The 16,268-nt window shown below is 34.2% G+C and overlaps 1 protein-coding gene across 9 annotated transcripts in view; it reads left to right on the forward strand.

Annotated features, from left to right (window-relative positions):
- The window catches only part of NOL4 (nucleolar protein 4), a 244,283-nt gene that overhangs the window by 80,234 nt on the left and 147,781 nt on the right, over positions 1–16,268 (forward strand). For all 9 annotated transcript variants that reach the window (XM_081149207.1, XM_081149210.1, XM_081149209.1 and 6 more), the window contains 3 exons: positions 2,790–2,901; positions 3,751–3,863; positions 6,265–6,397. In XM_081149207.1, coding sequence (XP_081005333.1) covers positions 2,790–2,901; positions 3,751–3,863; positions 6,265–6,397 — 358 coding nt within the window. The remainder of the gene's footprint in view (positions 1–2,789; positions 2,902–3,750; positions 3,864–6,264; positions 6,398–16,268) is intronic.

Genomic DNA, 16,268 nt, shown 5'->3' on the forward strand with positions numbered 1-16,268 from the left:
TTCTATTAGAAATGTTCAGAAATTGAAGTTAAAATTCGAGAGGAAGGGTGCTGAGGAAGAGAGACATGGTACAAATAATCCTGTTTTAAAAGATTCTGTTATCAATTTTGCTCTCAGTTTACAAAACTTTATGGCTTAAATTAATGAGATAAACTTCTTTCATGTAATTGAGACACATAGTCTGAAAAAGTATAGCAAAGCAATCATTTATTGCATTGTATTGATTAATTAGCTTTGTTAATTTTTATAACTTTATATAACTTTGTGTGCTCAGATCCAAGTAAGAAGGGCATTTATTTCTGAAGATAAAACTCTGCTATTTGTTTTTATTTCAATTTCTTTTTGTATAGCTGCCATTTTTACCTTAACTGATCTGTGTTGAGGGGAAGGTGAGTGGCACTTGAGAACTGCCAGAATTTGGCTTTATAGTTGTAGAGTTTTTAAGAAGTACTGTCTGTTCTTTCTTCAGAAAGCCACGGACATTCACAAGGTCAAATGGTAGCACGGCAAACGCTATGCCAGAATACCGCCACAGAGAACAATGCGACCAAATACTTGCTAAAAATCTTTTCTAAGACACACAGTGGGACCTTATGTCATTTCATGCACACAGGTGCACATGAACACAAACGTATTTGTGACCATTACAGGTTACTTGTTTCTAAGAGTAAAACTATAAAAGAAATATAATGTGATTAATAATAGTTCCAAGACAGATAGACCTAGAGCTAAGTAGAGCTAGGACAAGTAGTACGATTAAGTCGGGTCAATCATAAATCCGTCCCGGAGGGGTTCCTACACGAGTGCTTGTCAGCACTGGAAAGGGGGCGGATTGTGGAGCGCGCGTCAGGGCCACAGACGCAATGGAGCATCTCTTCAGCCCCATCGCTTGCCTGGCTTTCTTTCAATGGAGGATTTCTCTTTTATGTAAGAAAAGATTTAAGAGAAATCCTGTATTAAAATCAACGGAGCATTCTTCTCAAATCTTGTTAATGAATTTACTGGTCAGCCCTGTTAGTTCCAATGGGATGTAACAAAACGTGGACTAAAAAAATACAGTAGAAGGACTGGGCGTGCATCATAAACTTTTTTTTTTTTTTTGCTAATGCATTATTGTGAAATAGAGAGAGTCAGAAAAAAAGATCTCTAGTCAGATAAATAAATCAGGCAAAGGTCTTAGTTCCCTCTGCAAAACAGATGATCAGGAATCAAATTTGTGTGTGTGTGTGTGCTTATGTGTGTGTATAAAAGAGAGTGAGGATTTAAATTGTATCTATATTTTTTTCTTATTAATAGCTAATATGAAACAGTTGAATGAAATAATTTAAAAATGTTCTGCTTATTTTTCTTCCACAAGTCCTTGTATAGTATGAAGAAGTATTTTTAAAAAGCTGGACATCTTAATTCACAAATGATAATTATATTAAAAATCAAAGTTCCATACTTCAAGTCCTAGCAAAGTTGAAATTTAGTTACCTGTCTATGGATCATCCATGGTAGATTTTAGTTATAGTCTTGTTCCTTCTCTTTGGTGTCCTCATGGCTTCTTTTCCTGAGCGTCAAGGGGCTAGGCTAAGTGATACAAACTGATTTTAATATTAAATTCAGAAAAATATGCTATACAATTTTAGATCTTAATACGTAGGGTTTCCTCAATGCTCAGCTGCTTCTGCAGCGTGGATAAGCAAAAGTTAGCCTTGTCACCACTGACGGAATTGCTGTAGATTTGTATTCAGTTACACACGAGGTGCATGTTCTTTGCCCTTTCTACAAACTTAAAATATATTAGTGTTCACAACAGTAATTATGTAACTGAGACATTGTCTGTGGCATTTATGTCTAATTTACAACTTACTGACGCCTCCGGTTACCTTGTACTCCATGTGCCAGTGTTAGTGCCCTGGTGCAAAACTAGTGCCTGGTGTCAGCTTCTTAGTAGCACCGAGTCAGCATTAACTTTTATTTAGGGATGCTGAACAACCTATCCATTTCACTTCAGAAACAATTTGCTTTGATGAGAGAAATAGCTTGTTTTTTGAAAGTTAATACTTAAAAACATAATGAGAGGAATATTGATATATTGATAACTTGGCTCTAGATTGTGGTTCTGAAAATAGAAGCTCTGTATAGGGAGGGCATGGGGAAAGCTTGCTCTGACAATCAATGTGAGCTATTATGGGCATAAATTATTTTAAAAAACTGATATAAAGTAACAAAATAGGTGGCCAAAATGCATTTCCAAGTGTGTCATTTTCTGTGGAAGGGATGATTAACTGCAGTAAATAGATACATGAGTACGGTTAGAATTCCCTTTTATTTCCGCTTAAAATATTGTGAAAAGCAATAATGAAGAAATGCTTATTAATACAAAAATCCAAAGTTTATTGTTTCTACTTGGGGCAAATTTAAAAAATCTAGATGTAAAATTGGATAAAATTTTGATGATGCTAGCACTAATTTTTAAAAACAATGTTGGCAATTTTTAATAAGGAAAATTCACAATAATCTCTGTACACTGCGATTATTTTTACTAAAAGAAATGCAGAAATTTAAACAGATATCCATTCAGATGTGGTCGGTTTTTTTCCTCCACATCGAATTATTAACTTATTAAGAGACATGCAGTGAAGTTGGATAGATATTTCTTGAAATGATGCATGTGCATGCTCTCATTGTGCTTCCTGCCATTACGGAATAATGCGTCTTACTTGGAAATACAATGATCATTTCTGTTGAATCACGCTCAGTCAGCTTATATAATAACACTTCTATTTTGTGAATCATTGCAGATTTCAGAGAGCTATGCCTTCCTACCAAGAGAAGCGGTGACACGATTTCTAATGAGCTGCTCAGAGTGCCAGAAAAGAATGCATTTAAACCCAGATGGAACCGATCATAAAGGTAGCCGCAGTGTCAAATCGTGAGATTTAAAGTAATTTTATTCATCATGGCAATTTATATCTCACATTTTAATAAAAACGCGGTAGACTGAAACAGTTCAACAAGTCAGATCATCTCATTTATTCAAGTAGGAGGCAGTGAACTTTGAATATCCACTTAGAGAGCAGTTCAGTGCCCAAGAAAGGCAGTTTTGACTGTGAAAAATAATTTTTTCTAAAATAATGTTTTAATTTTCACTTGTGTGTATTTTGTGGTATTTAAGATATATTCAGCAAGGAAATGGATGTTCCTTTGGTGTCCTTTTAAATCTGCCAATTACATATCTAAAAGTAATGAATAGTATAGAGTCCCTTCACTGAAAAATTTTACATGCAAATTGTAATTTGGCATTAGCTTGCCTTAAAAATTATCTAGATCATTTTTCTAATCTATGAAATTCTCTGAGATTAATTTAATCTCAAACGTACATTTAGGCTAGTTTAGTCCCGTGTGTTGGAGGAAAAGTAAGTAGACTGGGGGGAAGAAAAAAGAGCAAGTACGTTTATAAAGTAAGTTTGCAGTACAAATAATTGTGTTTAATTACTATATTGCCTTTGCTTATTGTTACCCAGGATATCAAAAGCTCCCCTGTAATTAGAAATAACTAATTTATCCTTAGTGCTAATTTGTCGCAATATACCTTTATAGAAACTTACCAGTTATTTTTTCTCAATCTATCTCTAATGCTTGCAATACCCTAAACACTTGGTATCTAGAATCTTATTTCAATTTGAACAAATTGAATCATTCTGAAATTACAGGTAGAATGCCGTACCACTTTCATTACCCATTAAAAATGTTTTATTGCAGATAATGGAAAACCTCCCACTTTGGTGACCAGCATGATTGACTACAACATGCCCATTACCATGGCCTATATGAAGCACATGAAACTGCAGCTGCTAAACTCACAGCAAGATGAGGTAAAATGGAAATACCCATGTTCTTTTTCACAAGTCAGAATGGCATTTGATAACCATGACTGTCTTGTTAAGCATGATGGCATTTCGAAGACGTTAATTTATTTTTAAATGAAAGGAATGTCACCAGGATTGCACAGATGGAGACCATAGAGATTCTCTGTCTTAGCACATCTACCTTAGTGCTATGTGGGAATTTGTTTATTCCCAAGAAGGTTCATTTTCCTTAACTGACCTCCATTGAGCTAGCCTTGGTAAAGTGCTAGAAACTTCAGAGGAAAGTATCACAAATGAGGGAGTCCAAGACTTTAGTACTGAGGCTATAGACACATATATCTCAGATGGTTTTATTATACACACACACACACACACACACACACACTATGGAAAAAATATTTTACTAGGTTACATGTAGTTAACCATGTCTAGTATACATAATAAATGCTTATTATAAAGACAATGTTTATGTGAAATACAAACCTACTTTATAAACACATGATGCTCATCTTTACCATTATATTTACTTTTATTTTTATATGTGTTCATATAATGAATATGAATCTTATATATGTAGAATTTGTTATATGTTCTACATAACAATATCAAGCAGTTTTGTCCTTATTATGTGTATCTGACTAGTCTGACTACTTCAAATAATATATTCCCTCAATCCTTGTATAGCCCTGTGAGATTAATATTATTATTTCTGTTTTACAGAAGAGGAAATGAGGCACAAATGGTTAGATAACTTGATTAAGGATTTGAACCAAACAGTTTGACTCTAGAGAATGTACCTAAAATACTGGCATCACAGGCACTATAGTGTCTATACTGGGTAGCTATGCCACCTAGCTATGTGTGCATATATACGTATGTATATGGTACACGTTGATGACATTGATGTTCACATTGAATTATGTTATTTTTCTCTCCTTTTAACTTATATATTTATTTCAGATGCTTTAGATTTTCTTGGAATTTAGAATTGGAGAAAACATAATGTACCGAGGGAGAGGATATGCCACCAGGAGATGACTATGTGGCTGGTTGCCCAGAGGCCTCACAGGGTGGCTTGTTCTTGCGAATTAATAAAGAACTAGTGCTACTCAGTATCCCCAGACATGATCAGAGCTTTGGTAAAGGAAGGGCATCAAAGTCACTTTGACCCGACCTGTGGGCCAGAATGCCAATTTGTTAGTCTATTAGAATGTTCAGTTCCCTAACCATGGCAACTTCTTTGCTGTCCCAAGATGTCATTTATAAAGCCAAGGTAACTTAGTAATTCAGAAAGCTATTTTCTCAAGTCGATGACTTCATAGGAATCCCAGTTCTGGTATATAACAGTGAGATAAGTTATTCTAACTGCTCTGTCCCTCAATTTCTCAATCTGTAAAATTGGATGAATCCTGGTACCTAACTCACAGCTGTGATGAAGATGAAGTGAGTGAACAAATATAAAGAACAGTGTTTACAACACAAATAACAGCACTGCTGCTACTCATTATATTAATGCTAAATGTTCACATCAAATATTTACAAATGAAAGTCAAGCCTAGTGATTTCAATAAAATATTTACAATATTTTACACAGGTTTCTCGGGCCTTCCTGTCTACATAAGCACACCATTTGTCCAAAAGTCAGTTCTCCAAAGGGTTTGCTTCAGTGAAATGGCTTCTGCAAAATATTTAGATTTGGTTTAATATTTGACAGGTTTTGACAAATTGGCCATTTGACAAACCAGCCTTTGGCTAATTTAGCTGTTTGGTGAACAGGCTTTTGCTAAATGTATCTTCCACACTTTACCTAAATTCCTTTTTGTGGTTGCAGTACAATTTATATTCGCTCATAAGAAAAAAAGGATGTGCTAGGGTTATCTTGCTCTCCAGCAATGTGGGCTTTGAATCTGGCCATGTAAGTTTGTCTGTTACTAGAGTCCATCCTATTTGCCAATGAATAGCTTTTAAAGTTTTTTTTTTTATTGCAATCTAAGATTTTTGCTTGTAATATTTTATTAGGTCACTCATTTTTAAGATCAAAACATATATTTCTCTTTATGCTATGTTTTGCGATTGACTCCTTTAGGCAGTTTTTGGCTAATTAAAAAATCCATTCTTTCATAATTTAGGATAAATTCCCAACTACATCTTCCCTAAATGTATTATTTTACCTTTTAAATCTGCCTGAACAAAGATACATTGCTTGAATCTTTACAAGTCTTGAAATTCTTTAAAGGGAGAAATTATTCCATTATTTGTTATTTCAAGTATCTATTAATGTGTAACATATTTTACTGAGTTCTGTAAAAGTACTGGCTGAACTCTAATTGGCCTTATTGATAAAGTGATCACTATTTAAATATATTATATCTTATGATGCTTGATGATATTTTAAAACCATTTTCAGGATGAAAGTTCAATAGAAAGTGATGAATTTGATATGAGCGACTCTACACGGATGTCAGCTGTGAACTCTGATCTTAGCTCCAATCTTGAGGAAAGAATGCAGAGTCCCCAGGCTCTTCATGGCCAGCAAGATGGTAAGCCCTTCAAACTGAACAAACACACAAAACAAAACAACAAACACCTGAGTCACAACTTATTAAAACAATCACCTCTTATTCTTGTGTCAAGTCTTTATCTGTTTCTGTGGAGACTGTCTCTGTGTACTCAGGTTACATTATCCACTTAATTATTTTTGGATTCAAGTACTTTGTTCAAAACTGGGATGACAGACTGATTTATAAACACATGTTTAGTTGTAAAAATCCAAGCTTGCCCGTGTTTTGCTCTCTGAACTTAAAATGTGTTGTGTCAATGTACTTTGGGTTTCTAGCTTTGGTTTCTCGTGCCATCATTATTCTGACTAAATTAAGAGTTTATATATGATCAAGAGAGTCGTTTGGATGTTTTTATTTTACTAATGGCAAGGTGGTAACTAAAAACAATGAATAATAAAAATACGATTTTACCGGAGTGTTTTTGCTGGGTAAGAAGATTTTTGTTGGGAATTTGAGCTCCTTTACTCAGCTGTATAGGGAAGAAAGATCGTGATGTCTTATCTTCGTTGGGCCACGAAAGGTTCCTGAATCATCCTGTTGTTTACAGAAAGAAAACTGGATATGTAGAGAAAGTAGAATTGTTAGTTAAAACACGTAACGTCAAATGTTTTCAGAAATCTTTAAAAACTATCTTTGTAGATTTTTGTGTTTGTAAGTATAAAGTTATACATGGAATTAAGTGTATTACTTGGGTAATTGTGGATGAAAATTAAGGGTTATAAATAGAAGGAGACTGGCCATTTTTATTCAACATTAGTTTATTATTCCTATAATGAGTTTACATGAATTTTCTGTGACTGTATAGTTTTGTGCCTACAACTGTAGATAGGGAAATAAAAGTCTTTCCTTGCTTTCTCTGACTTTTGCTATTAAAAACTGGTTGCAAAATATTGCTGCAGCTCTAGCTGCTATTAGTGTTCTGCTTTTGCTGTCAAGGTGTAAGGAATCTCTAGTTTTAAGCATACAAAACATTTAAGAAAGGCAGGGGGGTTCTTTTTCATACTACAGATGAGTTTAATAGATGTTGGTGCTTGTTGGCATAAGTTAGGAGTGCATTAATCAGTGATTTCGAAATCATAGCTTACTTGTCACGCAGTAGAATAGCTAGTGTAGTAGGAAGGACACATCGATATGGGAAGTTTCTAAGAATGCAGTTCTGGTTTAGATACGAATTATCTTTTTTCTTCTAATATATATAGATTTGTTCAGAGTTGGATTTTTTTAATGGAAATTGTATTGCACTGGGATAATAGAATAACTGAAAAAGTATATATATTTCTCACTCTATTAATATTTGTTCATATATTTTATGTTTATACTATTCTCTTGTTTAGTCTATAATTTTGGATAGTTTAAATAACAAGAAAATGTCATAATGTAAATTCATGGTTTTCTCGATTGAAATTGCTGGTAGTGGATCTTTGGCTAGGGACAGCTGGTGCGATTTAAATCTATATTGATTTTAATAACATGTAATGGAATACCTTCAGGCATTACCTACTCTTAGGAGAAAGGCCTTTCTCATCCTATATTGATGTGTGCCTCAAGGATAAACACATATCTAATTGTTCCTTCCCCAGCCTAAGCCTAAGCCTTCCCTTATAGGTTAAACGCCTTTTCCTCACACTTCTCATGGAGCTTCCTCTTGAAATTATCTCTTCTTTCTCCTGCATCATAGGTTTTCCCCATGATCAGTATACAAACATGACAAATTAAATATCCTTTATTAGAAAGCCTCTGTTTATCCCATCGTGCCCCTGCATTCATCGCATATCCCTGCACCACCCCATAAGACACTTTACAGTGAGACTCACTGCAGGAGTCGCCTCATCACCTCCACTTACTCACCTCTTCTTTGTGGGGGGCCATCTCAGGTAGACTTTCATCCTGCCCCGCTGCTTTACTTGCCTTCACAAATGTCACCAGCGCCTTCATGCTGCCTGACTCCTTGGTCAGGCTTTATTCCCCATGTCCTGGAGGGAGACACACCCTTTGCTCCCGGTGGGCCTCCTGGGCAGCCACCCGGTGCACCCCTTCCCCACACCCCCTTCTGTAGGTGCTGCAGTGCTCTCGGCCACAGCCCTCAACCCTCTGCTCCTCTCCCCGCCCTCTGGACAACCACGCTGAACCAGGTGGCTTTCAGTAGCACCCACAGGACCATCTCCCCCGTCTGTTACCTAAATTGTAGTGTTTTTCAGAGGACTTATCACTGTATGAAACTATATTATTTTTATCTATCAGCTGTGTTTCTGCTAGAATGCAAATACCATATTAATATATCTTGTTATGCTTTTGATTTTTTTTTTAGTTTCTCCATTTGAGATAGTTCTTAAATGATCCATTATTTAAAAGATTAAAATATAACTTTTTACCATAATCATGATTTGTGATATCAGTTTTACATATTTTTTGTGCCTTTTTTTTCCTTCTTTCCCCTGACAATAGCACTCTCTGGGTGTCACTCGTAGTGACTGTATCATTCCTTATTTTTCTTTCCAGTTAAACACACATGCACATAAATATATGTACATACTCAGAAGATTTTGTCATAATTAGTTTATAAAAATAGGTTCATATAACTTAAACTATTTCTGTATCTTTCTTTTAGAGCTTCCTGTATGCTAACTGTGTATATGTAATGGTGAGCAAACAAAGACATGGTCCCTACCTTCATGTAACATACTGTTGAAAGGAATGAAAGTACGCATGATAACATTCGCATTTGGTTAGAGTTCATCTAACCAATATGGGAAAATTCCTGCTTACGTAAAAAACAAGAATTCAGCATAGTAGTAAAACTTTTAGATTGTGTCTCTCAAATCAGTGGGGATTCTGGGTGCTTGGTCTAAATTGGGACTGAGCAATATACAATTTTAAAAGTTATATTAGAATGTTTTATTTTTTTCACACTAAATAATTTACTTATTATTTTAAAGAAATTGAAATAGCATATTGTGATTTTAGGAATCCTTCCCAATAATTATAACACAGTAGTTAGAACAAGGTCTTTATTGAACACCATATAAAAGGGAGAGTGAGAAAATTTTTTTTTTTTCAGTTTTCACCTTACTATGGTTATAAAGATTTGCAATCTAATATAAAAGAAAAGAAATAATATAAAATAGAGAGCATTTTAGAGATACAGGCTTCATAATGATACGTATGTATTGTCTGTATACTGGGGCACGAGGAGAAAAGAAGGGAAATGTCTTGCCAGGCTAGATAATCAGGTAAAAAACAAAACAAAAAGACATAAATTAGAATGAAAAATTTCGAGAAGAATGCTTCAAGACTGATACATAATATTTAGCTTATTTTGCTTATTTTAAGTTTATGGTGCTTCCTTAATTAAATAAAAACATAAACTTAAAAAATGCACAGAATGTGCAAGGGAGTATTTTACCCTTGTTTAAAAAAATTGAGTAAAATATATTAAGCTATTTAAAAGGCTTTTTTAAGACTTAAAATAATGCCTTGAGGTTAAAAATCTTTTAAAGGCTCTATAATCACTTGATTTACTCATAAAAGCACAAGGTCCTTAAAGCCCTTGTGCGAAGGGGCTTATTGTGAAAAGGGGCTCTGTTATGCAATGGCTGTGGTGTATTTTACAGGAATCCCAAAAGCGTTCCTGGATCAAAAAGCTTAAAGGTGTTCTGTACTCAAATGTTCATCGATTTGTAAATGTTCTTGCTCTGCCACTCATTTAAATGTATTATAAGTAGAAATGTTGTCACTTTGGCTTTTGTCTTTAAATCCCAGGTCCTAGAAATTTGTGGGAGCATGGATTAGCTCAGAAAAAAAAAAGTATTCTTATTCTCAGTTATTTTATTCTGAATTTGTACGTATTTGTACATTCTAAAAACCGGTGATCTCTATTTGTTTTTCTGAGGTTATTTATTAAAGAATATCTGGTGAAAGAAAAGTGTCAGATTTAGAAATGGACTCAAAATAAACATTTGTCTTCATTTGGTAGAGGGATACTTTTCTAGACATCATTTTAACTAGTTTTCTGAGTTAATACATTATTGTAAACTATTAATACTTTTGTAAGGGGATATTTGTGCTTTATTAAACTCGAAAAGAGTATTAGATAACAGCAAAACATTTTTATATTTTAAGTCACAAAAATATTGTTTTATTTTTCTCTTTTTGCCTTTTATTTAGATTACAGGCATACCCTCAACACTCTGCACATGAGCTTAATTAGCTTTAAGATTAAGAGATTGCAATAGGAAAAAATATACAATTTTCTTTAGCTATCATTTTATTTTATTTTATTTTGCTTAGAAGAGTGTCTTCAATGCCCCTGGATTGTCCTTTGACTCAATAAAGTAATGTAGAAATTTTTAAATATAGTTTTTATCTGCAGTATTTAGTACTTCATTTATCAAATAATTGCTTGTTTATACATTGAAACCATAACAAACAGTATTCTGTGTGCCAGGCAAAGAGATGTGGTAATATCTAGAACTAGAAACAAGAAAAGAGGGAGAAGGACTTGTTAGAAAATTTTTTTGAACAGTTCATCAACATGTACTTCACCTTCTACCTGTGATGAACTTTAAAAAAATACATTCAAGGCAACGTTTTCATTCAACTTTGATGATTCTGTTAGCATTTAGAAATACATAGTTCATTTGCCAGAATTTAAAAATCTCCCCCGTTCTGCATAATACTTGTATTCTGGAAATGTTTTGATATGCCTTTGATTGGTCAGGCCATTTTTGATACACAGGAAAAAATTGAATTGGAATTTAGTGGCTCACTTGAACACAAATATGAAACTACAGTGTGTCTGGGTAGGTGGATAAATAGATATTACAAAATCATACTAGGTTATAGTAAACTTTAAAGAACTTTAGGTCTTATGTCACTGCTAAGAATAGGTAAATTTTTACCATAAATGTTAGCTTAGTGAAAATTAAATGATAACTTACTTATATTATAAATGTAGGTTAATTAAATAATAGGTAATATTCTGCCTTCTAATGATTTAAGTTGCTTGCCTTTCAGTAAAGTCATAATTTTCCTTTAAAAAATGTGGTTCTCAGGATCAAAACTTAGAAAAATATCCTGTTTGAGGGAAAAATTGAATCCCACTGATGTCCACTTAGTCCTTCAAAGCCTTCTTAGACTATATATATAGCAATGACCATAACAAATATCCCCCTCTAGAATCTAGAGTTAGATCCCTTCTTTCAGGAATGCATAGATATTTTGTGTGAGATCATGTTAGTCTAGAACATTTCCCCCATATTATAATCCTTAGTGCACTGGTTTCCAAAGAGGCGTTATTAAGAAATTCATTGGGAAAAAAATTATGTGTTAAATATTTTTCCAAGATTCTTTCACCACCTTTGGTTTATGTAGTGGGGGTCTTCACTTCCACTAAGACTCGTATGATATAGCATTCACCCAAATAAGAAAGCTTGTTCAGGGGCTAGGTAGCTAAAATGAAGACAGATTGTCCCATTCAGAGAAATAATTCTAACAAATATCTGACTTGGAGCCTTGAGTATACTTAGGCAAGGGTAAGTAGTGAGAGGCCCAATATTTCGTTATTCATTCAATAATTATCTATTGAACCCTATGAGGAGGTTACAGGCATAAACAGGACATATTAGGTTGACCAATATGAAATTGCCAAGCTCTAAAATAACTTAAAATTCTCTAACATGAAGAATATGAAAGCAAAATAGTTTTGAAATTGGGATATATTTCTGTTTCCAAACAGTAGACATGCACATGTATGTCCTGTATATCTTGACTTGTACACTTGTAAAATGACCATAGTTCTGTTTTGAGTGGGCACATAGGAGGAAGTAAATTAAATACAGTGATTTAGTTGTGAGATAAATAAGTGTGGAAAGAGATATGGTGGTGCAAGTTTCACTTTTTCTTCTGTCCAGATTTAAATTATATGCTGAGCATAGACTCCTACCTTGGGAACTTAAAAAACAACAACAGGCTTATGGGACCCATCTCAGATGGGATGACTAAGATAATCATGTGGGAAAAAGCGTGGAGCCAACGTTCCAGCCCATACTTTTGAAGACATTCTCCACATTCCTACCTGGCAGTTTGGGGCTGTCAAGATGGGAGGTGTCTCAAGGGTACTGAGTCACGTAGGTTTAGCTCAGGCTCAAATGCTGTTTTGGCCAGTGTTACCTTGTGCGTTACATGAGTGAGGATTTGTATGGGTTTCAGTGAACACTATTTTCTTAGTTATGACAGTTGCTATGTACTGTAGTTCTTTAATGCTTTTGAAAATACCCTTCTATTAGTCTAATATATTTTACATTTTGTTTGCAGTCTTATCTGATTATTGCACACAGAGGATTTAATTTAAGAACACACATACGCGAACTCATAATACTCTTTTACTGCTCTGTGTATATGTGAATAAAATTTTAGGAAAAGTATGTTTGTGACTAAAATTAAATCTAATTTAGTTGAATAGGATACTTTCAAGTAATTATTAAAGCATATAAACCAGCAATAAAAGCAACTACTATTCACCATTTAATTTAGTTGGAAAATCTAATAAAACATGTTTTTAATAAAAATGATGTAAAACAGTATGCTTAATAGGAAATTAAATTTAGTGGTTAATTTTTTATGATAGTGAGTTTTAATTAGAAACACTATTAAAGTTTTTTTAGGCTGAACACCAAATTCCCTAGTGAGGTTATATTTTCTTATCTAAGGCATTTTCTTTGTTCTACAACTTTCTTTTCCTTTAATGGTTTGTAATTGCTTAGAAAATTTTGCGTAAAGCAAAAATTATTAACATAATGTGTTTTTTGTTTTTTGCATAAATGTAATAAAATATTTGAATCTGCTCTTAACAGTGTTATTGTTCTCAATTTTTAAGTTGCATGTGCTTCTGGATTTAAAATACCTGAAAATGATACCACACTGCTGTTTTTCCTTAATTCAAGTTGTTCTAATGCCAGATTAAGAAATAATTTACATAATAAATTTATTGAATTAATTATTCTGGGTTGAGGTGGTTATATTGATGAAACTTTTAGAAAGCTTTCTTTTCTTGGATGTTGTTCTAGAAATGATTATATATCATATTTTGCAGAAATACAAAGTATCTTTATAAGTAATATAATAATTAGAAGGAAAGTTACTATGAATTAGAGAAAATTTTGATTGCTAGATTCTTTTGTAATATTATATACACCTTTTGTGTGTGTGTTTAATCATTTGAAAGGATTTTTAAGCAATAATTCTGTTTCCATAAGCAGAAAAATAGATAGTTTAGCTTACATATGAATCATAAGTATTGAAAAAAGATGCTTAAGTTTTGTATTTATTTAAAATGCTTTTGTAGGGAATTTTTTTCTCCTTGCATTTAGGGTCATAATATTTGAAAGTTTACTTTTCTCTTAAGTTAAAATCTGTTTTTTGATACTTTACCCATATTACATAAGTGGTTTTTCATGTAAGTGAGTGCTTGTTTAGACATTTAACTTACTAATTTCAGTCTGAAGCTTGTATACCCCAGATTCCAGTCCAATCTTAGCTAAGTCTTGAGCCTGTGAAAAATTAGAAGAAATTGTCTAGGTTTCAGGCTTGTCTTGGAGAGTCAAACCTGATCAATGAAGGGTGTCAGATTAATTTGGAATTTTTCTTCTGGGCTAGTTCTTTGTTTTGAGGTATTGCTCTGAGGTTTGTCATTATCTTTATGATAGTGTTCACTGGTCCAGGAATGATTGCATGGATTTAATATTCAGTGTTTCAGCACCTCCAGGTGATACCAAAATTCTGTTAGAACCAAGTAGCAGACTAGATCCTTTAGTGCTTGAATATTGAATTTTGTCTGTTTGATAATAAATAAGATTAAGAATCCATATGACTCTGGGGAGATGTTAGAAAGTATATGCCTATGAGCATTTATTCAAATAAATTTGGAACCTATAAATTCATGTATCCAGCTGTATTATAGAATAAGAACCACTGTAATTTTTCCAATTTGAAAGTGTTCAGCAACTTGTTTTTTGGTTTGTTTTTACTGTCACCTGGCTAACCTTTGTAAACTCCCACTGTAAAGTCAACACCATACTGTGTTTCTTTACAACTTTGTTGTTTCTAGTGTGGGTCAGCTGGCTGTTACTTTTTTAAAAAAGAACTTTAGCCTTTAGGCCAAAAAATTGAATAGGTGTTGCATGAGAGTTGTAGAGGGATAAAGCAGCTACACAATGGGTCTAAACTGACCATAAAAATCTTTATTTGCTAAGTTTTCTTTTATCAACCATTAGATGGTAGGTTGATAAAAAAACAAAACAAAAAACAATCAGAAGGTATTGAAGATAGTGGTTGAAAGGGTATTTTATTATAAATTCAGAGATTAATTACTTTGTTATCAGTCTCACTTCTTCATCTGACTCGGGGCCCCTTGGGGGCAGGAAACTATATCTCACACATTCTCACACACTGCTTTAAGGCCAAGCAGAGTGTTTGACATATAGTAGAATATAGCTTTTGAAATGAACTAGTGTTTTGAACTTTGTTCCCCATCTGCTCACTTCTGTAGTGAAAGTGCGCTCAGCATTTCTTGCCAAATGTTAGGTAGTTGATTTCCTTGCCCATGAGTGAATATCCTGCCCTTTTCACATTTTGCTTTGGAGTCGATGCCTGTGCTGTCTCCCTTGTCTCTCTCCCAAAGCCACTCACGAGCAATGGAGCAAATAAAGTAGCTTTGAGATTCTGAAGTAAATTCATAAAGAAGTCAGCATGAGAGGTTATGGATGTGTTAACTAACCTTATTGTGGCAACCATTTCACAATATATACGTACATCAAATAATCACATTGTGCACCTTAAACTTACACAATGTTATATGTGAATTATACATTAATGAAATTGGGGAAAAACAGGAGTCAGCATGAAGAAACTTAATTTTAAATCTTGAGACCTGGTTTCATATCCCAGCTCTGCCAGTAACTTGTTTTGCAGCCTTATTTAAGAATTATTAACACCTTGGACCTAGGCAGTTTTTCTCAGTGGTTAGAGTGTCAGCCCACAGGCTGAAGGGTCCCGGGTTTGATTCCTGGTCAAGGGCACGTGTCCCGGTCGAGCCACGTGTGGAGGCAACCAATCCTTGTGTCTCTCTCACATCGATGTTTCTCTCTCTTCTCTCTCCCTTCTACTCTCTCTGAAAAGCAATGGAAAAAATATTCTTGGGTGAGGATTAATAAATAAATAAATAGATAAATAAATGAATAAATAAATAAAAAAAAAAGAATTCTTAACACCTTGGAGCAACTGTTTCTACACTGGTAAATCAGAAGCTTAGTTAAGCCTCTAAGATTCACTCTAGCTCCAGAACGCTCTATGAGGGTTCACCCTCTTAGTATGCTCTTTCTCATCTATAACATTTTCTGTTGTCTTTGTCCTGACAAAACACTTCCTTTAAAAAGTAAAATGAGGCCTGACTGAGTGGCTCAGGTTGAGAATCAACCTGTGATCCAGGAAATCACGGTATGATTCCTGGTCAGGGCACACGCCGCTTTGGCTCGATCCCCGGTAGGGGGCGTGCGGGAGGCAGCGGATCAGTGACTCTCTCATCATTGATGTTTCTGTCTCTCTCCCTCTCCCTTCCTCTCTCTGAAATCAATGAGAACATAATACTTAAAGAAAAATAATGTGTGTTTTTTCTCAGACTAGAGAAAGGAATTAAATTAATGATGGAGACACCCCCATGCTTCTCCCAGCCAGCTCTTTCCATCTTTAAAGAACCGTTTTGCCTCCAAGATACTCATATGAGTAGTATTTAGAAAATCAGGTGATTACTGACAAAGCAGACTTTCCAGTGTTCCTCCAGTCTTGACTGCAAGAA

This window comes from Miniopterus schreibersii, assembly GCF_964146895.1.
Source record: "Miniopterus schreibersii genome assembly, chromosome: 10".
NCBI classification, from domain to species: domain Eukaryota; kingdom Metazoa; phylum Chordata; class Mammalia; order Chiroptera; family Miniopteridae; genus Miniopterus; species Miniopterus schreibersii.